The sequence below is a fragment of the Sardina pilchardus genome, chromosome 6 (genome assembly GCF_963854185.1).
Source record: "Sardina pilchardus chromosome 6, fSarPil1.1, whole genome shotgun sequence".
NCBI classification, from domain to species: Eukaryota; Metazoa; Chordata; class Actinopteri; order Clupeiformes; family Clupeidae; genus Sardina; species Sardina pilchardus.
Window position 1 is genome coordinate 8,677,440 of NC_084999.1, and position 22,227 is coordinate 8,699,666.

At 41.9% G+C, this 22,227-nt stretch overlaps 1 protein-coding gene across 8 annotated transcripts; it reads left to right on the plus strand.

The window, feature by feature from the left end:
* The first annotated feature begins 1,581 nt into the window (after positions 1–1,581).
* LOC134082533 (mucin-2-like) lies at positions 1,582–21,648 on the plus strand. 8 transcript variants are annotated; one of them, XM_062538306.1, is made up of 11 exons: positions 1,582–2,119; positions 2,918–2,993; positions 3,483–3,648; positions 3,789–4,295; positions 4,646–4,827; positions 4,959–5,447; positions 7,548–7,651; positions 8,248–8,372; positions 8,725–8,919; positions 9,217–9,393; positions 21,198–21,648. In XM_062538306.1, the coding sequence occupies exons 3-11, from the start codon at positions 3,483–3,485 to the stop codon at positions 21,284–21,286; spliced, it is 2,034 nt and encodes a 677-aa protein (XP_062394290.1). In that variant the 5' UTR covers positions 1,582–2,119; positions 2,918–2,993; the 3' UTR covers positions 21,287–21,648. The 8 variants fall into 8 exon arrangements, 7 of the variants coding, with proteins under 7 accessions (XP_062394290.1, XP_062394293.1, XP_062394292.1 ...); XM_062538309.1 differs by having other exon boundaries at positions 3,789–4,166; XM_062538308.1 differs by lacking the exon at positions 21,198–21,648 and adding an exon at positions 10,164–10,716.
* Positions 21,649–22,227: the final 579 nt, after the last annotated feature.

Genomic DNA, 22,227 nt, shown 5'->3' on the forward strand with positions numbered 1-22,227 from the left:
CAGCTGCACATGAACCCCTTTGTAGAAGCATAATCTTGGTCTCAAATGAAAGGTAATAGGCTACTCTGAGGTTTCTTGTAGACTACTTTTTTGGTTCAATGGTTGTACTACATCTGCACAGCTAATATTGGATAAAACAACATGAAGATTCGATTTCTATGAATTCTTGTGAATATTTCAGTACCCAATATGTTTCATCTACTGTACTTGTTGTAGTGCAGCTACACTGCAGCCAGATGTCAGGGTGGCACCAAAAGTGGAGAAGGGGGAGGAGGGCTTTTTTGATTACATTTAATTAGACATATGATTAATCTGACCATGTAAAGCACTATCCAGATTGTACATAAAACAAATGGTCAATTTGTTTTGTATTTCCAAGAGTCCAATCTAAGTTAAACTGGAACGTTCATAAGGTAATAGCTAAAACTAGCAAAGTGTTAAATGTCATGAGGTGTTTGCCAGGCTTTTCTTGGGGGGCAGACAAGAGCACTCTTTTGACTATTTGCTATGATCAGGTCGATATTTGATCATGGGTGTCAGGTTTAATGAGGGGCAGCAAAATCTGCTCTGAAAAGACTAGATGTCATTCAGTTCAAGGCTCTTAGGGTCTGTTGAGGTGCATTTACTTCCACATCAACATCTGCCCTTCTCATTGAAACAGGGGAGAAACCTCTAAAGTTAAGAAGAATTCAGCTCTCCCTCGAATAGACTTAGAGAGAAAGCTACTGTAGTATCTGCCCTGCAAGCTCCATCTTGACAGATTGCTATGAATTTGCTAATAAACAGGTAAGAAGCCAGCCTTTTGTCAAACAATGTCAATCATGGGCTAAAGATTTTAAATTACTTGAAATGACTCCAATGGAAGCAAGGCCTAGCAACGTGGTTATCTGCTCAGACTCTTCTTCAGTCCTCCACTGCTTAAAAGTGTGCTCCTCAAATGCCAGACCTGACCTTATGGAAATTATTTTGAGTTTAAACATTTTTTATAATGTAGGATGTGAGGTTTCCTTTTCATGGGTCCCTGCCCATGTTGGTGTAGTAGACAATGAGGTATAAAAATAATTGCAAAACAGCAAAACAGCATCTAAATAAAGATTCCATCTCTGTGCAAGTTAGCCCAGGCCTGGCAGCATCAGTGGGATGGGGATTCAATGGGTAGACTTTAATATTCAATTCAGCCATCAGTTATCTTGTAGCATTCTATCTGGGGATAGGTCTCAGCAGGTCACATTATTAACCCGACTTAGGTTAGGGCACTGTGCACTAAATTCTTATTTGCATTTAGTAGGCAAACACTTGGATGGGTTATCATACCTGCAAACTCAGAAGGTGTGAAAAAGGTGACAAACGCCTCAGTAGGCCTACTGGAACTACTATTGCTTTCGCGATTTTCTTTTAGAAGTTTCTCATAAAATGGAGAAATCTATCAACAATGACAAGCCATCATGCATCCAGCTCTCTCCCTTTCGAGCGCGCAGAAACACGATTGGGCCTGATTTTACCCAATCGCTAACGTTTGGTCGTGACGTATGTAATGCGCCGATCGTGAAACGAGCTATCATAAAACACTTACAGGAAGTTGAGTGCGCTGTAAACAACCACCCCAGAGAACCACCCTTCTTTCTTTTAGGTCTATGGAACTACCCCCTAAAGCAGGAGATACACCAACCCGACAGTTGGCCGCCTGGAGGAGTTGTATGGGGTTGGGGAGAAATTGGTCCGGTTGTCCCAGTTCGTCTGAAGTGATTGGGAGACTTTTTTTCCAGTTGGGAGACTTTGAGCTTGCTCAGTCGGGGCTAGCTTTCGGCTCCGGGGTGTTGGGCGTTGGGGTACTCTGATTGGTTGTACAGACACGCACTGTGCGGAGGTTGACAGAAATAGCACAGTTACAATCGGTTGCAATGATGCTGATTTGATGATGGTGATTTTGGATTGCTATTGGTTTTGGAAGCTATGGCTGCAATGTCGTGGACCCCCTGGACAGAAGACCTGGAGGACCAGCTGATCGAACTGGTGGAGGAGAGACCAGCACTGTGGGACATCACGCTACAAATCTATTCCAACAGGAATAATAAGGACAAGCTGTGGCGTGAAATACAAAGCGAGATTAATATAGCAGGTACATATAGCCTATCTATATGTCAATTGCATTAACAACTAGACAGTGATTGCAAGCATAAAATTGTCTCCAAATAGTTAAGTTGTCCGTATTGGTTGCAACTTTGTTTTGTTTGCTACTAGCTGTCCGTGTTGGTTGCACCCATAGACTGTAGAAAATAGGTTGCACTAGTGCCCTATATGTGGATAGGTTGCACCTCGAAATGGCTACCCCCTGGCTTGCTTTGTTTGCTAGTGTAGCACAGCCTGGGTTGGTTTGTTTTGTTTACTACTAGTTGTCCATGTTGGTTGCAAAACGAAATGGCTGTTTTGTTTGTAGTCTAGCACTTGTTAGTTTTGCTTCTTCTAGAAGGGTCATTCCACCTCAATTCAACAGATTTAGAGAACATTTCTGCTTGACCATCTCAGATTTGCGTCAAACTTTTAGCATCTAAGGAGTAACCATTTAAACTAAGTTAGCCAAAATATTAGCTTAGTATACCTAATACATACAGAGAAAAACATTTTCTTTCATTAGATGAGGGCGAAATGTGCCAAAAATCAGAAGGGGGGTATCATGTTCAAAAATGTTTTTCTCTGGATGTATTTTGCCCATAGACTGTAAAAGATTTTGCCAAGCTAATATTTTGCGAGGCGTCCAGCTGCAGCTGCACTGTCAGGCCCAACAGCACCGGAAGACCCCCTGCAATTTAAAGGACCGGAAGTTACGTTTTTTTCATGCGTCCACAGTTCCGCGAAGATGCGTGAGGGTGTAGCATAACTTATCTTTTACTGTCTATGAGAATAACCTTTCTTTTAGGTCTTTTAGGTCTAACAAGAAGAATATAATCCGCCATTAATCAGAAGAATAAGAAGAGAGTTCTTGAGGAGTGAAGGTAAGTTTTCGTCGTGCAAAAGAACAGAAATTGACTTTATCCACAATAATGTTTTATGTCCACGGTAGCTGCTATATTGCCCCGTATGTTAGGGTGGAAAAAGCGACTTAATTTTCAGCTTTGTTGGTGTAGTTAGGCTAATGGTGGCTAGCGTTTTTATGTATGGAAAAGACCCCAAGTGATCACTTGAAGCGGGTTACTTGTTAATTACTCTGAATGAATTATTTAAACAATGTCATAGAAATGATTCTGCCGATGTCACTTTGGCACCCTTTATTATTTTAATGTGTATTGAGTTCTACACTGCCAGTTAATTATTTATTGTGGCATTCAACTAGTCACTCAACCCTATCTTTTTTGATTGCTCCTCCTGTTTTGTGGATTTTCACACCTGCATGAATCCTTGGATAAGCCATACGAATGCTAAACATCTTTTCATTAATCATTTAACTTTTTGTATGATGTGCAATTGTGTTTTCTGTCTTACAGATGCACATTTCTATCCTATCTTCGGGCACTAAGCCTACAGCTCAATGCTGTACATCATGTTGCAGCATGTATCACTGCCCTCTGTGCCTAAAATTTAAACCCACAAAATTGTGCAAGCTCCAGAAACACTTGGAGGCACATATCAGAGGAGGCATTTTATTTAAAGGTATTGTATTTGTCTATGTGTTTGTACTCATGTGTTTATGTTATAGGAGGTTGTATGAGCTAGTGCCTCTAACTCTTGGCAGGTTGTGATTCAACTGGTAAAACCTGAAAACGAAAGTGTTTTATGTGATTTTATTCTAGATAAAGTTATCTGCAGATGTGGGCTTGACTGCAGACATACAGAGCATTACCACTGCGCTGTATGCAGTCGAACAATATTAAGAAGAGCGGACATGACGAAACACTTGGAGTCTTGCCAAGGTGCTGTGACTGCCGTCTCTACACAGCAGACTCCTCCTGCAACCCAAGGTGCTGTGACTGCCGTCTCTACACAGCAGACTCCTCCTGCCACCCACCAAGAAACAGCTGCAGTGTCCTCCTCTTCCAGCTCAGCTTCAACAGAGCAAAACATTACATCTGCTTCTCCTGTGCTTTTGCTTCAGCAAGACACAGTCTCCCCTTCAGGACAAGATACAGATGAGATGTCCTCTGTTTTACCTGCTGCCACAGAGAATAGAGGTTTACCATTATCCTTACAAAAGAAGAAATGCCGTCATTGTAACATCTTCAAGAAAAACATGGCCAAACATATCCATAGAGCCCACAGTGGAAAATCAAAGGACATAACAGTTGCTGATCATTTGAAAAGTATGTGTGTAGATGCTATCAATGGTATTTCTGCAGTTCAGAAAACCAGGCAAGGAGTTTCTGTACCAATACATGTGCAGAACAAAACCTGGGGTCGTGTGCATAAAGTAGTGTTTCATAAAGGCTTGTGAATGGTGTTTTACTTTTATTGCTGCAGCGTCATCTGGGCCAGTTTAAATGATTACTCTTTAGGTGGTAAAAGTTTGAAGCAAATCTGAGATGGTCAAGCAGAAGGCATTTGTTGAATTGAGGTGGAATGACCCTACTACTACGACAAGATACTTTCTTGGCTAGCGGACATCGGACACGTGAAAAGGGGCATGTAATTGAAATGTTTTTGTGCCTTTCAGGCAAAGAGCTAAGGAGAAAATGGGAGAATCTCCGCACTGTCTACAACCGTTACAAAAAAACAGCTCCTTGTAGAAGCTCAGGTGCACTACAAACATCGAGGCAGCAGTGGATCATCAGCCGCATGAGTTTCATTGAACCACACACAAAGAGGAAGGAAAGTCAGTCCAACCTGCCTCGGAAGGTAATCATCTTTGATCTTTGTAGTCATAGCATTAATGTGTGCTATGCTTTTTGTAAATGGCAAGCATTTTCTGTAATATAAAAGTTAATACTATATTTGGTTCTTAATTTCGACCTTGTTTGTATGTTCAGGAATTGTGTGTTACTGCTGTACACACCAGTGACCTGACTGAGTCATCTTCAGCGGAAGACTCGCCCATGGTCGAGGGAAATAACATGGCTGTGAATGAGAGCTGCAGGCTTTGTGAAAGAAATTTAAGAGTTGGTGGCGTTCTTACAAATTGCAAGTTAATATTCGACAAAAAGGAGCAGGATGATATTGCATCCCAGTTGTCAAAGCTCGGCTTGATAATCGAGAACACACCGCTTCGTTCATACCGGGTCTGCCGCAAATGCTATACTACTATCTCGAGGTTACTGCGAGACAACGAAGTTTTACTCAGATGGAAAGAGAAGGAGACCGCAGTGGCTGCGGAGACCTGTCTGGAGCAAGATGTCACTGCTTTTGGCTCCACCGACAAAAGAGACCGGGAGACCACCCCACCCAAAACACCAAGAGCAGTGAAGAAGTCCAGAACATCAGCCGACTTGCCAGTGCCAACAAGAAGCAGTGTGACCGAGGTAGGGAAAGAAACGTTAACTTACACATGAAATCGTTTGTCTGTCAGTCGATGTCATGCTGTTTTTTTATGTATTAAAACATATCAGTCATGCATCCATGCAATTACACAATAAACTTTAAATTGTCACTTAATTACATTGTCGATATAAAAGAGCCTCGAGAGTCTCCAACTTTTCCATCCCCCTCATGGTAAAATGAATGTTATGTGACTAGCTAGTGTCTGCCTCCAGTAGACTAAGGTAGTAACGTTAGTAAGTTAAAGGTGCACTATGAGATCCTGAATGATGTTAGTTCTGTTGACGTTTACAAACAAAACACAACACTACTTTCCAATGCATGCTACTAAATCAAGTTTTCTCACTGCCCCCAACCCACATATGCATGCTCACTAACCTCCAACCCCTCCCCTAAATATCTTGTTGGTGTTTGGCTGAAATATGGTTTGTTATGTTTTGGTACACATCCTGTGCCCTAGTGTTTGTTTGACGTTTTACAGCCCCTGTGTTGTCTCCAGAGACTGGATTTTTCACAATGTATTCAGGGAGCAGGCAGCAAGCTGATCAAAGGGAGATAGCTATGATTGAGACAAAAATGAAATTGCTCTAAAAACCATGCAAGATTGACGTTAGCAACAGTGCTGGCTATTTACACTGATAAAGTAAACAGAGATGATCCATATTTAACGGATGCCAGCTAGTTAGCTGTGCAAGTAGAACGTTGGTAAACCTCACTCCCCGACGCCTCAAGAGCGCTGCTGGCATGAAAGCTAGTAGCCTGGGCTTTTAGCTGGATTGTTAGCGCGCTTGACTCCCGATCCGAGGTGCTGCTGTTTCGCGGGTTCGAGTCCGGGTGTGTGCAGGGCTGGACCGCGGTGGTTCCATTGTTTTTTTCTCAGATTGTGATCACCTATGGCAGGGTGACTAGATTGTGTCCTCTTTTTGGTTTCTCTCCACCTTTCAGATCACTTCTTCAGCCTGACTGAGCAACAACCAGCTCCTCTGCTGGTGGTCACATTCCTGTAACCTGTCTCCAACCCATTTCTCCTCTGTTGTTGCCTCTTGTCTCCTCCACTCAGCATATTCTCCTCACTAGAGAATCTGAGATCATGTCTGGAAGAACTGTGTCCTCCATCGTCGATGCCAGCTTGATCCAAACAAGCTTACCCACGGTTAAAGGATACCCTCTGCGCACCAAGCTCAGAGCCACTGAGACAAAATGGCACACATCGAAACTAAGTGATGACGTCACAAAACTACCAGTCATCTTCGCTGCATAGACGGCTTTTTACAATGATAAAATGAACAGCGTCACTGACCATCGGAAGCTTTTCCCAATCTTCAAATCACTACTCAACCCTCAACTTCCTCCTCGCCGTAGCCTACTGCTGATACCCTTGCATCATTTTTCAAAGACAAAGTGACCGCAATCAGCCGCCAATTCTCTGGCCAGCCCAGTCTCAGCCTGTTTCCTCAGTTTAAGGGCACCACCAACACTCTGACATGTAACAATCCTACTACATGTCTCTCTTTGTCTCTGCAGGGCATGACCGCATCACAACCTTTGACGGTTGATAGCTATTAGACAGCTATAGATACCTCATTGTCGTTGAGTTCTTTTAGGTGCTATATGTAAACGTGACCGCCATATTGCTGAGGGCAACACCTTTACTGCCTTTGGGTAAGACGGTCAGAGACTCCTGTTCTTCACTGGCCTCCAATGATTGTTGCCCCCACCAAGATGGCAGCGCTGTTTATGTACATAATGTTCTAATTTCTATGTTTGTTGGCATTTCCTTTGCTGAATGTGTGCCTCTCTTTTAAAGTGAGGTAGCAAGACTCCATGGCCTAGCATTGTAGCTGACTGGGAGTACGGGCCATTAGCTGCAGCTACTGCAGTACGGTAGCACTGATTTTTTTTTTTTTAATTGTTGTTTTTCCCTATCAACTAGTACTCGGTGATGTCTAGCGATCAAGATCCACGTTATAATCAGCCGGATTTCTCCTTTAACCTACTGTTGCTTTTACTAGGAAAAGAAAAACAGCTGTGACCAACAAGCTATAACTAATGTTACTTTGTTACTTTTGGTTTGATTTTCCTAGTGTTCCATCATTGCGAGATCTGCGACAGATCATACCAACTCCGTTACTGTTCAGATGCCTGACCAAACAACGCTACAACGCTGTGGAAAGCCCTCAGCAGAACGGTAGAGATTTTAATACAGATGAAAAACAACATGTGTCTGTTAATTGTCGTACATGCATTTTACTGTTCATTATCATCTAAGATGCCTCAATAACTTGAAACAACCTCAACAACTGCTAAAAAATGTTTACAGATCTACTATAGAAATTGTTCTTACAGGGAGCAAAAACAGACAGCAAGACTGTTAAGGCCTCCAGACAGTGGCGAGGCCAGCAGAACGTTCCACTAGGAATATCCTCAATCTTAAAGCTATTTCCATCAGGAGATGTTTGTCCAGAGCCAAGAAAATTATCAGACCCCAGTCTTTCCAACAATAGTCTCCTCAGATTGTATCACATAGGTTTATTCATTTGACATTATTTCCTAGCTGCATATTCTCATATAAGATGGGCAAAATGGTAGATTGACACCATTTCATCAGTGTAGAAGAACAGCATCACTTCCAGCCACAGACTGTATACAGTATATGGAGTTCTATATAGACAGTCTATGCTTCTAACAATTACAAAATGTACTTTAACTATAAAACATCAAATGGCTGCACCCTCCTCTTCAATGGTCCCACTGATGACTGTTACATATTGTGTTTTGTTACAGACTGGCTGATGCTGGTTTGTTCATGGAGTGTGTGGAGGAGGAATTGGCACCATGGCAACAAACACCAGATAACAAAGAGCCTGAAAGGGTCGAGTCTTTGCAGAGAATCAGAACTGTAAAGCAAGGTGATTTGTCTACACAATCTGGCATTAGAGCATAGTGATGATCCTGATCTTGAGCTTTTCCCCATAGGAAGGTTATTTGAGAGGAGTGTTACAATCATACACAGCATAGTTTTGTCATTCTTTTTGCACAAGCAGGCTGTGGACTTAAGATATTCCAGTACCACTAATTTCACAGTCTGAATTTAGTCATAGAAGTAATCCCCAAAGTAGAGCAATTCAGAAGATTGATTAGTAAATGGGATGCATTTTGCCATATTTGAGATGGCCTCCATGAATATTTACAGCTTTAGATATGGACACGTGTCTGTCTTATTATAATCTTGTAATGTCTTTTGTCTGCCATCTTTTACAGTTACTAGAAAGCCTGCGGTGGTGACTCGACTCCTTGCACCTGCTCCCGCCCCTGGTCCTGCCCCTGCCCCTGCCCCTGGTCCTGGTCCTGCCCCTGCTCCAGTGGCATCCACTCACATGGTGCTCTCAGGCCAGGCTTTATCTGGCAACAGAGTCAGCAGCAAAGACACTGTGGTGCCATTGCTCACCAACACACGTGAGTACCTGTGAATACTCGTGGCACTCTTCGGGTCTCCTGAGACTTACCTTTACCTAACTACAGTCTGTGCACAGTGGTGCCAAAGGGCTGTGGATTTCAGATATCCCAGTACCACTAATATCACAGTCTGACTTTCTTCTTTGAAGTAAACCCAGCAATTTCGACATTTGGTTTGTAAATGGGATGCATTTGGCCATATTTGCAATTGTCTCCATGAATGTCTACAGCTTCAGGTATGGAAACATATCTGTCTTATAATCTTACAATGTCTCTCCTGTCTACCATCTTTTACAGTTACTGGAACGCCTGCAGTGGTGAATCGTGTCTTTGCCCCTGCCTTTACTCCTGCCCTTGCCCCTGTTCCTGCCCCAGCTTCAGTGGCATCCACTCACATGGTGCTCTCAGGCCAGGTTTTATCTGGCAACAGAGTCAGCAGCAAAGACACTGCGGTGTCATTGTTCACCAACACATGTGAGTACCTGTGAATTACTCTTCAGGTTGTGTGCACATGAAACGGATGCCAGTTAGCTTAGCTGTGCATGTAGAACGTTAGTAAACCTCACTCCCTGACGCCTGAAAGGGATATTCCACCATTTTTAGAATTAAGCTCATTTTCCACCTCCCCTCGAGCAAAACAATTGATATTTACCTTTTTCCTGTTCATCCAGACGTTCTGTGAGTCTGGCGATACAACTTTTAGCTTCAGCCTAGCATAGATCATTGAATTGGTTTAGACCATTAGCATCTCGCCTGCTAGCCTCATGTTTAAAAGTGACTAAGATTTCTGGTAATTTTCCCATTTAAAATCGGTCTCTTCTGAAGTTAGAAAGTGCAGTAAGACAAACTGAAAATGAAACCTAGCGATTTTCTAGGCTGATTTGACATGGAACTACACACATCTGGAATGATAATCAAGGAAAGTTGCAAACGCACCATGGGCACATTGATATCACGCAGCACCTGAAGATAGTCCCCATAGGCAACAGGCAGAAGTAGTGCTTTTGAAACATTCTGAACAGGCGTCACAGTAACTTGAATCCCTTCAAACCTTTTCCATCACTTTAATGTCGATTTGACTCTCGTTAATCTACCTCTGGCGACTGAATTAACTTAGCACGATAAATATATATACACCTGTCTCTCTCTCTCCTTAATATACACATTCTTATGTCAATTAGGTGAGTATAAGTGATTATGGTGTGGGCTCTATATGTAATGCGATGTAATCTATGCTTCCACAGCATCTCTCCCCACCCCCATGGCTTCAGTTCCGGTCACATCTCTGCCTTCTGGTTTTCTGCTGGTTGTAAAACAATTTTGAATACCACTACTTCCTGTTACATCAAAATAATGAAGGAAGACGTAAAACTGCTCCAGAAGATAGCAGTGCAGTACAGACTATGATGGATTCAAATGCTCCTTTTGGAGAACAGTGTTTTCACTTTTCCACAATGGGAGTGTATCCTTTTTTTGATCAGTCCTTGGACTCCTGGCCAGGGTCACTGCTGTGAGAGGCCAGGTTGGAGGTGAAGTTGTTGACCGCAACAGCAAGTGTGGACAGTTCGGACAAACATCTGATGCATGTTGAGCATTGTGAGGAAGAAGCAGGCCAAGGCAATGGACAGTTGCAACAGCACCATCTGAAGACGGAGAAATATATCACTGTTGGACAGACTGTTGACACTCACTCCTGAAATTCAGATAATGATGTCAAAAAAATGAAGAGATCTCATTGAAAGAAATTTAGAGAGATCGATGATAATGTTCAATAAAATATATTTTTTATTTTCTTAATGTAGAGTGCATGTTTGAGTTGATTGCTGAAGACTCCAGTTTTATAACCACACTGACCTTATTCCATTTTATATAATAACTTGTCATTGTTACATAACAGAAAAGATGTGTAACAGGTGTTTAACACAAGTTCATAGACGTAGGACAACTTTGTTCAAACAAAATGCACTACAGAGAGGAGAATTTTCTAACATACAGCCGTGACGTGAACCTAACCACTCAGCAGTTCCTCACAGAAGAGGATGATTGATGCGCTAATGCCACTTTTCATTCACATGGTAACTGACCAGTGAGTTTGTTGGAAAACAGGTCATCGAAGTCTATTTCTGTAGTGAAAAACAGGCATTGTGTTAGATATGTTTCTTTTCAAGTAAAATAATTGGCCAATTACTGATCATCCTCTTGTCCATCCAGTTAATAATACAGTCAGTTGTTTCAATGTGCAGTTGTTGTAAGCTGCACTGCAGCTCCCACTCTTCAGTTGAACCATGAGGTCTAGGCTAGCTTCCTTCTCTCCCTTTCTCCAGTGGGTGGGATCATGGGTGGGATGATGATCAGAGTCTTTCAGCACTTGCGACCAATCAGAAAAACCGACAGTGTGACGTCTTTAGAGCGACAGAAACAGAGTGGACTCGAAGGGATACAGAGAATGTTTTGGTGATGGATATCAACAGTTTTTGTCGTTTTTGCCAAAAAAATATGAGGATAGACGGTTTACTGTCACACTGTACACCCGTTTTTGATCGATTGAAAAAACAGCAGAGTGTTTCAGAGAGACTTATGAACATTCGACTGGTTGTTACCAAAAGACCGGGAAAGTCGAACCGAGTTTGTCAGATGTGTATCACTGTTGTAAATAGACTGGAAAGGGATCTCCCTGTGTATTGGAGATGGTTGGAAGAGGAGAAGGTTGAAGAAGCCTCCGCAGTAGCAACAGGCGCTTATAAGAGAGACCGCGAACCTACTTCATCTAAAACACCGAGGGCTTTGAAGAAGTTCTGCTCGGCGGCAAATCCAAAGAGAACTACCACCGGCAATGTTCGACAGAATATAACGGAGGTACGTTTTAATACTAGGCTACCTATACATAGCGATCTGTAACGGCACATTACTACCTGATCTAAATTGCAACGACACCCTCCTGAATTGCAATCCATGTTATTGAACGCCGTAGCTAACAACAGCTTAGATGTCTTGATGTGGGCTAGCTAATTATCAGTAACGTTAGGCCTGTAGCCCACTCGTGGACATTTAGATGTCGTTTAACGTTAATGTGATGTTTAGTCTACTGATGGCCATGTGTTGTAACTTTTTAACAACTCTCTGTGTGGGTGTGTGTCTGTCTGTGTGTCTCTGTACATATACACACACACACGCGCGCACACACACTATTGCCAAAAGTATTCGTTCACCTGCCTTGACTCACACTTCAGTCACATCCCATCCTTAGGGTTTATCATAATCTTTGCCACTGATCTAATAAGGGTATTCTTTATAGATCAGTGAGTGTTTGCAGCTATAATAGCTTCAACTCCTCTGGGAAGACTTTCCACAAGGTTTAGGAGTGTGGTTATGGGATTTTTTTGACCATTCTTTCAGAAACGCACTTGTGAGGTCACACACTGATGTTGGACGAGGCCACTGGCTCTCAGTCTCTACTCTAATTCATCCCAAAGGCAGAAGTGGAAAACTCCAGCTTCAGTGAGTAACAGTCGTACCACATATCTGTGCCAACCATTCATTTAAAACAGCTGATTCTAATTAGCACAACTCTTCAGCTAGGTATAGAGCTGCTGATTGATGAGATCACCTGTGCTAAGTGCACAGGTAGAACCAATACATGATCGGACTTTTACTGACTGAAGCTGGAGTTTTCCACCTCTACCCGTAGGTGTTCTATTGGGTTGAGGTAAGGACTCTGTGCAGGCCAGTCAAGTTAATCTACCAAACTCTTGTCATCCTTGTCTTTATTGACCTTGCTTTGTGCACTGGTGCACAGTCATGTTGGAACAGGAAGTGGCCATCCTCAAACTTGGGAGCATGGAATTGTCCAAAATCTGTTGGTCAATGCTGAAGCATTCAGATTTCCTTTCACTGGAACTAAGGGACCAAGCCCAGCTTTGTGATGGCCCCTTCCTGTTCCAACATGACTGTGTGCACCAGTGCACAAAACAAGGTCCGTAAAGGCATGGACATATACATCATTCGATTCAGATTACTTATATTGAATATAGACTTCAGCGCTATTGCATAGTTTAACAGATGCCTCTTACCATAAGGTGAACCTCATCCACCACGATTCCAAGGAGGTTGTCTTGGAAGACTTTCGTAGCCAACATGTCGCGCCACTTGACTCAGGACTGCCAAAAAACAATTGACAATGTCCCTTTCCAATCTCCTTCAGTTTATCAGCGCCCAGTTGCATGGCCTTTCTTTTACTGTCTATGGTTGTTCTGCTATCTCGCTGTCGCGCAGCTCTGTCGTCACCGTGCTTAGGCGGGCTCAAGGACTCGGTACACAGATAGAGCGTTCCGATTGGACCGACTGACACGGTGCCGGACGCAGGATTGGCCTTAACGGTGTGACGCTAGACCATCCCGCTAGGCAAAAAATCTTTTTGCCGCTAGGGTGCGTCTACATTTCTAGGCTAGGTCTCTGTACATTTCTATGGAGGATTAGTTGAGCAGCCTACAGTATCTCCTCCCTTATAACGTCTCTGGTTGAATGTAGGGCTGTGCAATTAATCAAATTAATCGAATAATCGTGATTATGACTTCAAAACAATTCTGAAAATAGCATAATCGAAATATAATTATTATTTTGCAACATTCTGTTTCATAACAATGTTCTTCTTTTGTCTTGAGTTGTCGTGTGCGTTAACTTTTTACATGTATAATTTAACATTTTTAAATGTCAAAATACATTTTGAATATGGATGATGATAGTTCCAAGTCCCTGACTAATCATGTTTAATAATCGTGATCTCAATATTGAACAAAATAATCGTGATAATGATTTTTATCTTAATCGAGCAGCCCTAGCACTGCTCCATAGTGATAGAGAAAACTCTATGGCTCTGCACTGCTCTGTCATCATGCCGGATAAACGATTGTGATTGGATCTTTTTTGGTGATACGGTTGTCAATGGAATCCTTTTCTGACCTGCAGAACAAATAAAATGTACAAACAGAGAACTCAGGCTACATGGAACAGTTTATATGACCTAGCTATCACCAAACTAGCTTAATTATTAGTCTGTGCCGTATTTCTACTGCACAAGAGGCATGATCAATGGGTAATTCAAATGACTACACTTGGAGAGTCCTTAAACCAATCTTATCAGACCATCAAGGTGCGCCTGGTCGATAAGGCAATTGGTTCCAGCAAAAGTGGACAGGAAGTGGGAAATGTGCTGGTTTCCAGCCTAAACTGCAGGTGGGTTTACCCAGTTAACACCTTGGTCCTTGTCGAACAATCTCCCATTTCCATGGTACAAGGATCAGAAGGCTTCTGGACGCAATTGGATATAACTTCAACCAATCAGAGCAATGAAACAGATGACGTATGTAGAGCGACGGAAAAACATCGTCCTGTCTGACACGAGTCTGTTGTGGATTACAAACATTACGAAGGGTCTGGAGCACTGATCTCGATATAATAGACTAATGATTATTTTAAGATCAGTTAACCGGTGACTATGTTGTAATGGCATCTAACGACTATTGCCGTTTTTGTAAGTTTGATATGAAAGCAGCTGGTATGTACAAGCACTCGACCAACATTTTTGCCAAATTTAGTAAACCTCATAGCATCTCAGACAGACTGAAAGATCTTGGATTGAGAATCATACGAGAAACGGGAAGATCTGATAGAATTTGCCAGCGGTGTGTCTCAGTTCTAACGCGATTAGAACGCGACTTGCCAGTGTATAGAACATGGGAGCAGGAGGAGAACTACCACGTAGCGATGGCATCGACCGAGGGCTCTGATGGAGGGGGACGGGAGGCTACTCAATCTAAAATATCTAGGAAAAAGTTTTGCTCTTCAAGTTCTGGTCGAGGCAGTACTACTCGGAGCAGTATTACGGAGGTAAGCATGCTGTAACGTGCTGGGTTTTGAAATGTAGCCTACAAGCCTGGCGTTGTCATACTCAAAATTCTAGTCCGACTGGAACCCAGGCTGTGTAGTAAAATATCATTGTACTGTACAATGATATTTTCATGTCCATAAGAACGGCAAATAATTATTCCAAAACCGCAGTTCTTCTTTTCATACAGTGCAGTTAGAGTAGCCTATCAGTTGAACTCAAAACAAAACTCAGTTCAGTCTAAATAGATTATTTTCATGTGGGAAGGATGATGATATGTTGTCTAAACTTGCGAACGGTTGCATCCTGTGCCAAATCAGTGTGTGAAGGCATGAAGAATTAGACTGGGTAAATCCAGCCCAATCTGCCGGCGATTGGATTTCGCACTGCAGCTCAAGCTGGAAACCTGCACTTTTATCTCTTCTGCTTCCATTCCGCTTTGGCTGGAACCAATCACAAGCTGGCTTATCCACCAGGCACATCCGGAACGTTGGTCTGATTGGTTGAAGGACTATCGAAGCGCACAGAATCTTTTTAACTATGCCCTAATCTTGTGCGGTACAAATACAGCACAGACTCCCCAGACCATGTTCAATCTCAAAAGATTGAGTTTGGTCTGATGATAGCCAGGCTAATGAACACTGTAAACAGTTTGACCTTTTCCGTAGACGGCACTGAAATGACTGACAAACGTATGAAAGACAGGAGACTTTTTGGGAAGTCGCTGTGAGAGAAGAGGAGAGATCATCATAGAAAAAGCCTGCCTGTTCCCGGTCCCAGACGAACCTGCAGAGAAAATGTAAATTTGTTAATAGGTTCAACTGGTTTCACCTAGTCTAGGAAGTTAGAATAAGCTACATGGTTTAGCTGAGCGCATCACATAACAACACTGGTCTAAACTTGTAAATCCTGTCTTGCAAGAGCTTCAGTTATACTTCCTTCAACAGTTATACTTTGAAGTATAACTGTTACTTTGAAGAAGTGGTTGGTCATGTATTTATGTACACCCCATTCTGGATATATTTATCATATCTAGCCATCACAGCAGCCACAATGCTGTGACCACAAAACTCTTTCTATGACAAGTTGTAAAGTAGACATGAGCAGCGTTTGGCCGTCTGTGCTCTGTACTGTCAGACACAAGAACATTAAAGCCACCTGATGACAGCTGGCAAACCATGAAAGTTATGTTACTGGTACTGGAAACACTGAAATGTGTTGAGTGTGTTGATCAGTCATTTATGCCATGGCCATTGTCTCCCAGACAGGTAATCTTAGCCCAGACAACTGTGAACCTAAAAATGTTACTGAACTGTGAACTTTAAAAAGTTACTGAATTTAAAGGGACTGTTGCCAAGTCCCTTCGTAATCGGATCGCTCCTTCCAACATAGTATAGTGAGAGCAGGATCTGTGCTGGTTGCCACTAGCCTGACTGACACGACCACATCTGGGAACTAGGCGTTAATTTTCTCGTATTTGAGTCATGGTTTACAAATGCCTAGAGCCGTTTATTAGGCGCTACGAATGTCTATCAAATGTGTCTGGTTATTCCCATGCTGCTTTGCGCACGATTCATAGCCAATCGTATCAGTTGTACCAAATGACGAAAATGCACACACACACACACTACCAGGTCCAGGTGGGAGGAAAGTGCATTGACAAGAATGAGACTGGGTCACACAAAACTTAATAGCACATTATTTCTAATGAAAAAACATGGTAATGGTTTCTGTGAGTATTGCCAGAGCCAAACACCAGAAACTGTAGAGCATATCATTCTTTACTGCCATAAATATCATCAGGCAAAGCAGAGATCGAGTAATCAGCTGGTAGCAAGTAATGTGTCTTTTGATCTGAAGACCTTATTGCAAAATAACTCCAGTCAAGTGGTGGCGGTAATGCACAAGGAAAAGTTGCCAACCGCCAATAAAACCGGAAGAGGAGAAGAATAATAGGTGACGTATGTAGAGCGACAGAAGAAATCACTTTACTCTTTATGAGAAGACGATGTCGTGTAACGATTATTGCCGTTTGTGTAAAGTTGATATGAGGGAAGAAGGCATATACGGTCACTCTCTACAGATATTTGTATCAAAAAAAATACAAATACCGAGTTTATACGAGAGGTTAGTGCTACTAGGAGTGACGGTCTCACAGGAGCCGGGGCAGTCGAGCCGATGTTGCCAGCGTTGCGCCTCCAGAATCGGCAGACTGGAGAGGGACATGCCTGCATTCAGGCGATGGGAAGAGGAGTTCAGAATTACAGACAGAAACACAGACAGCAACATATCAAAAAGGCCTCGCTGGACTACTCGGGTGGTCGCTAGCAAGGTTGAACTGTTTAACTGCTTATTCACTTTACGTTCATAGCCTGTAGATACGGGACATTAAACACTTGTAGCCTATCATTTTAGAAATAGACATTTACTCATGAAAACTATTACAATTATTTAAAATATGGCAGATAAATTTATATTTTATCAGATTTTTAGCAGATTTATTTATATTTTTTATCACCGTTTCCATACTTGAACAGTAGGATTAGCCTAGGGCTCCACATCAGCTTATAAAAGTGGTTGCCAACTAGGCAACCAGGCATGGTCTCTTTAATGTCTTGGATACATGCTATCAGTATCTACAATATGTCCAATGTGGTGTAGGAGTGCACATTGGTTGTGTCTACAGTTGGTGTAATACGTATTTCTTAAAGTGACAGTCACTCAATTACACCTACTGTAGATGGAATTGTGCATAAATCAGATCACTTCTAAAACACATTGCCACACTTGAAAGATGTGTACATTAAAAATCAGAACATCCTACAATGTGACAATTGACGAACTAACCAGATTTGCTTCCTATCTCCAATACAGATCATTGAGCACACCTTTTCTATTGTATACTATCATACCATTTAAATAGAGCAAAATCTGGTGATACTCTTATGAGGAAAAAACAGCTGTGACCAACTACTATAACTAATGTTACTTTGTTACTTTTGATTTGCTCTTTGTAGCGTTTCAAGAATGGGAAACCTCCTATAGATCATCACTACACTGTCAATTGTGTTCAAATACCTGACCAAACAAAGGGAGATCTACGACACTGTGGAAAGCCCCCGGCAGAACAGTAGGTCGAAAAATAAAATGAATAACTTTGCCTATAGGGTCATTCCATTCCATTCAAGTTTGTCTAACTAACATTTAGGTCCCAAGACTAAAGCACTGGTCATAGCATGAGCGATAAATATAACCAAAATGATTAAAAGTCACACTGACCAAAGAAAAGTGAAGTATTTGGTGTTAATGAATTTGTTGGTTAAAATGTGATGGGTTCTGATTGGCTGTTAGTTTTTTATCGTTGTCAAAATCGCTCTGAAAGTGATCCCCAACGATATTGTCATTATCATTATAGTTTATGTGTGAACATTGACATTCATATTGATAAGAACAATATTTGTTTATTGTTATTTGTATGGTTCTTGGTGTGAGAGCTGTAAAATATTAAATTAAATTCCAATGTTTTCATATTTTTCACCCTTGATTTTGTATAAATTTCACTCTCTCAAAAAACGCCATGATCATGTTTGGGCATTAATCTTTTGAAGAGTATTATTCCCAGCCTGCTCAAACTTCGTAGGGTGGAAGACCAACATGTTCTCAATATGATTGGACCGTTAAAAGTTTTATATAATGCCCTAGATATGGAACAAAATGCAAAGCTGGTGACATTTCTGAAATGTTTTACAGACCTTGGCTTTGGGACCTCTTCTTGATATAGACCAGGGGTGCGTTTCCCGAAAGCATCGTAAGCCTACGATGATCGTAAAGTCCCTCTTACGACCGTCTTAAGATTTGCCGACTGTTTCCCGAAACCATCGTAGCTTAAGAGCATCGTGAAAACACTCGTAGATCTACGAGTGATCCAGAGTTCTCGTTACTGCCTAAGAGTGTCGTAACGCTATTCCTCAGTGGAGTCACCAGCAGGATATGCAGGGGGATTACAACTAAGAATACAATGATCCAACTTACGTTACCATTCAATATTGTAAATTTACTTGTGATGATTCAGATTTTAGCGTGCAAAATAGCATTCATTCAATGGACATAATGTTATTAAAACCGGACAAGAATAGCCTACAAGTTATGAAAGGAGACGTTGCCAGAAAAGTTTGCCATTATCTTTTTGTGTAGCCTTTTATTTTTTATTTTTTATTAGGCTTATGAGGTAAAAACAGAGAAAGGAATATGTGACAATAGTCTGTTCTGCGTCAAAATCTAAGCCTATAGGCTATGTTATTTAAGCCTACACATTTCCTCATTTTCTTATCAACCTCTTTATTCAAACGTCTGCTTAAGTGACACGAAACATTATTGCACAGGCAGCACACCGTGCTCTCACAAGTAGGTTAGCAAAGAACTCGCATAAACGATGTAGGAGTAAGCTAGCCGAAGCCTAATATACATATCTTCAAGTCGGCAAATCCTAACGATCGATCTGAAGATGAATCGTAGAAAACCCTCGTAAGAGTGTCTATCCATCGTTATCGGGAAACGCACCCCAGGTTTGAACAGAATCTGAGACCATGTTGCAACAACCTTATCTGATTTGATATGGAATGACCTTATATAGCACCCTGTGATTAAACATCTACTGGTCTTGAAGTATGAATGCATTTGTAGTCTACATCAGATTAAAACCATGTATCTGCTATTGTCGTGCATATATTTGATTCATTAAACAAATTAATTAAACTAAGATTTTTTAATAGCTGTGTAATCTCTTAAATATTATTAGGGTATCCAGCTGGTAGACAGCGTTTCATCCAGGGAGTCAAACTCCTAAGAGATCGCCATCACCTCCAACAACTACAAAATGTACTAAAAAACATTGCACACATGGTGTTTTCTAGCAAAATGGCGGATGCTGAACTTCTCATGGAGTGTGTAGAAGAGGAATTGGAGCCATGGCAACAGATACACACGAATGAAAAACCTGGAGTGGTTGAGTCTTGGAAGAGAATCAAGCCTGGAAAAAAAGGTGGTTTGCCATCACATATCATTAGAGTTCAGTGATGAGAATAGTCCTATTGATCCTATTGCTTGTTTATTTATTTGAGAGGTGTGTCACAACCATACACAGTATAGGTTTGTCTCATAAACTTCTACATTATGTGGATGTGTGCCGTAAAGCAAGCATTTCTAATAGCCTACTATTTCCCTTCATAACAGAATGGACATAGGCTGATATTCAATAATAACACCCCCGTAAGAGGATCACTTTGAAATCGCCACTCCTAGGTCATTTGAGTTTGAGACCCCTGTTTACTAGTCTGGTTTTCACTATACTAAACTCAGTCTTTTAAGATTGAACATTAGTCTGGGGAGGCTGCGCTTTGTTTCTACTGCACTTCGCATCATTTAAGTTTCGTTATCGTCACGTTACCGGTCAATAGCGTGCCAGGACTAGAGTATGGCCGTTTCTGATTGGAGCCAAAGGTTCTGGCAGTAAACAGAGGAGATAGATCTGCTGGTTTCCAGCCTGAACTCCCCGGAAGTTCAGGCAGGGTTCACCCAGCCTACCTGTTTACAGCATCAGATAAGGAAACTATCTCATGTCTACCATCTTTTACAGCTACCAGAAAGCCTGCAGTGGTGACTCGACTCCTTGCCCCTGCCCCTGCCCCTGCCCCTGATTCTGATTCTGCTCCTGCCTTTACTCCTGCCCCTGCTCCTGCCCCTGCTCCTGCCCTTGCCCTTACCCTTGCCCCTGTTCCTGCCCCAACTCCAGTGGCATCCACTCACATGGTGCTCTCAGGCCAGGCTTTATCTGGCAACAGAGTCAGCAGCAAAGACACTGCGGTGTCATTGCTCACCAACACATGTGAGTACCTGTGAATACCTGTGGCACTCTTCAGAGTATACTGAGACTTACCCTTACCTTACTAGTGTGCCCAGTGTGCCATGTTCTACTTTGGACAGCAGCAGTCCTGACAAAGATATGAATGTCCCTTTTCCAAATGTCAAGGTGTACATCTATAGCCTCTATAGTTTCGCAGAATGGCAGAATGAGGGACTAAGAACACAATAGTCAAAGGTTGGGTTAGCAGGAACTATGCACTATGCAATTTTCCTAAATTTCAATTGGGATTAATTAAGGACCTGCCTATAAGTTTCCAAAAAGTTTGGATGCTGTGTAAAATGTAATATACTGTATATCAATTATATTTACCATATAAACCCATATTTAGTTACAAAAAAGGTCAAAGAAAACATATTAGATCTTGAGACTGATACATTACACTGTTTCATGGCAAAGTGTCTCTTTAGTGAATATAAGTGATTATTGTTTGGACTCAATATGTAATGTGATGTGTAATCTGTTCTCCCACAGCATCTGTCCTGACCCCCATGGCTTCAGTACCGGTCACAGCTCTGCCTTCAGGTTTCCTGCTGGTACTTCCTGTTACGTCCTCGAACTGACACCTGGGCTAGGTAGTTTTCGTTCTCTGACCAGACGGACTTTCCTGGTCACAAGTGCTGCAGGCAGGGACACGGTTAAAGATGAAACCGTTGATGAACAACTGCAAGCGTGGGCAGGATGGACGCAACTGTGGTACAATACCCTGGTGCATTGTGGGAAAGAAGCAGGCCAAGGCAATGGACTCCGGTCACAATAGCGCCACCTGAAGACGGAGAAGTACATCACTGTTGGGAAAACAGACTACTGACACTCCCTTCTGAAATTCAGATAATAATGTCAAGAAAATAAAAAGGGATCTCTATGAAAGATGTTTAGAAAGATAGACGGTGATGTTCAATAAAAGATACATTTCTTTTCTGAATGTGGAGTGCATGTTTGAGTTGATCAGAAATCACACATCGCTGAAGACTCCACAGTTTTAAGACCACACTGCCCTTATTCCGTTTTATAAAAGCAGGGTTTTCTTACTTTTCATTGTTACATAACAGAACAGATGTGTAACAGGTGTTTAATTGATACAGGCTATATGGCTCCGGCTACAACCAATCAGAACTCTAGGTGATTCATCCAGAGCGACGGAAACGCCTTGGTTTTTGACAAGTTTTGGAACCCGTCTCAACCACTGACCTGATTTTATAGATCAGTGGTCTAGACCTAGAGAATAGAGAATTCTCGATGTCAGCCACAGACCGCCACCATTGAAATGGCGGAAAACACCTCGTGTTTTGTTATGATTGTGTGTGCGTGTGTGTGTGTTTGCTTGTTTATGTTGTGTGTGTATGTGTTTGTTTGTTTGTGTGTTACAATGTTTAGTTTTTCCACCGTATGTGGATGATTCCGTGAAATCGGTGCCTTTTCGATTTATTTAAAATAAAGTTGCAAACTATTTTTTTTTTTTCAATACCCATTCATTTAAGACATCTTATACAGTAGTACAAGA

Bases quoted from the DNA above. Each gene is read 5' to 3' on its own strand.
- LOC134082533 (XM_062538306.1), top strand. From the start codon at position 3,483: ATGCACATTTCTATCCTATCTTCGGGCACTAAGCCTACAGCTCAATGC. The intron at 4,828-4,958 runs GTAATCATCTTT...TTGTATGTTCAG, and splicing joins AGTCCAACCTGCCTCGGAAG to GAATTGTGTGTTACTGCTGT. The intron at 5,448-7,547 runs GTAGGGAAAGAA...TGATTTTCCTAG, and splicing joins CAAGAAGCAGTGTGACCGAG to TGTTCCATCATTGCGAGATC.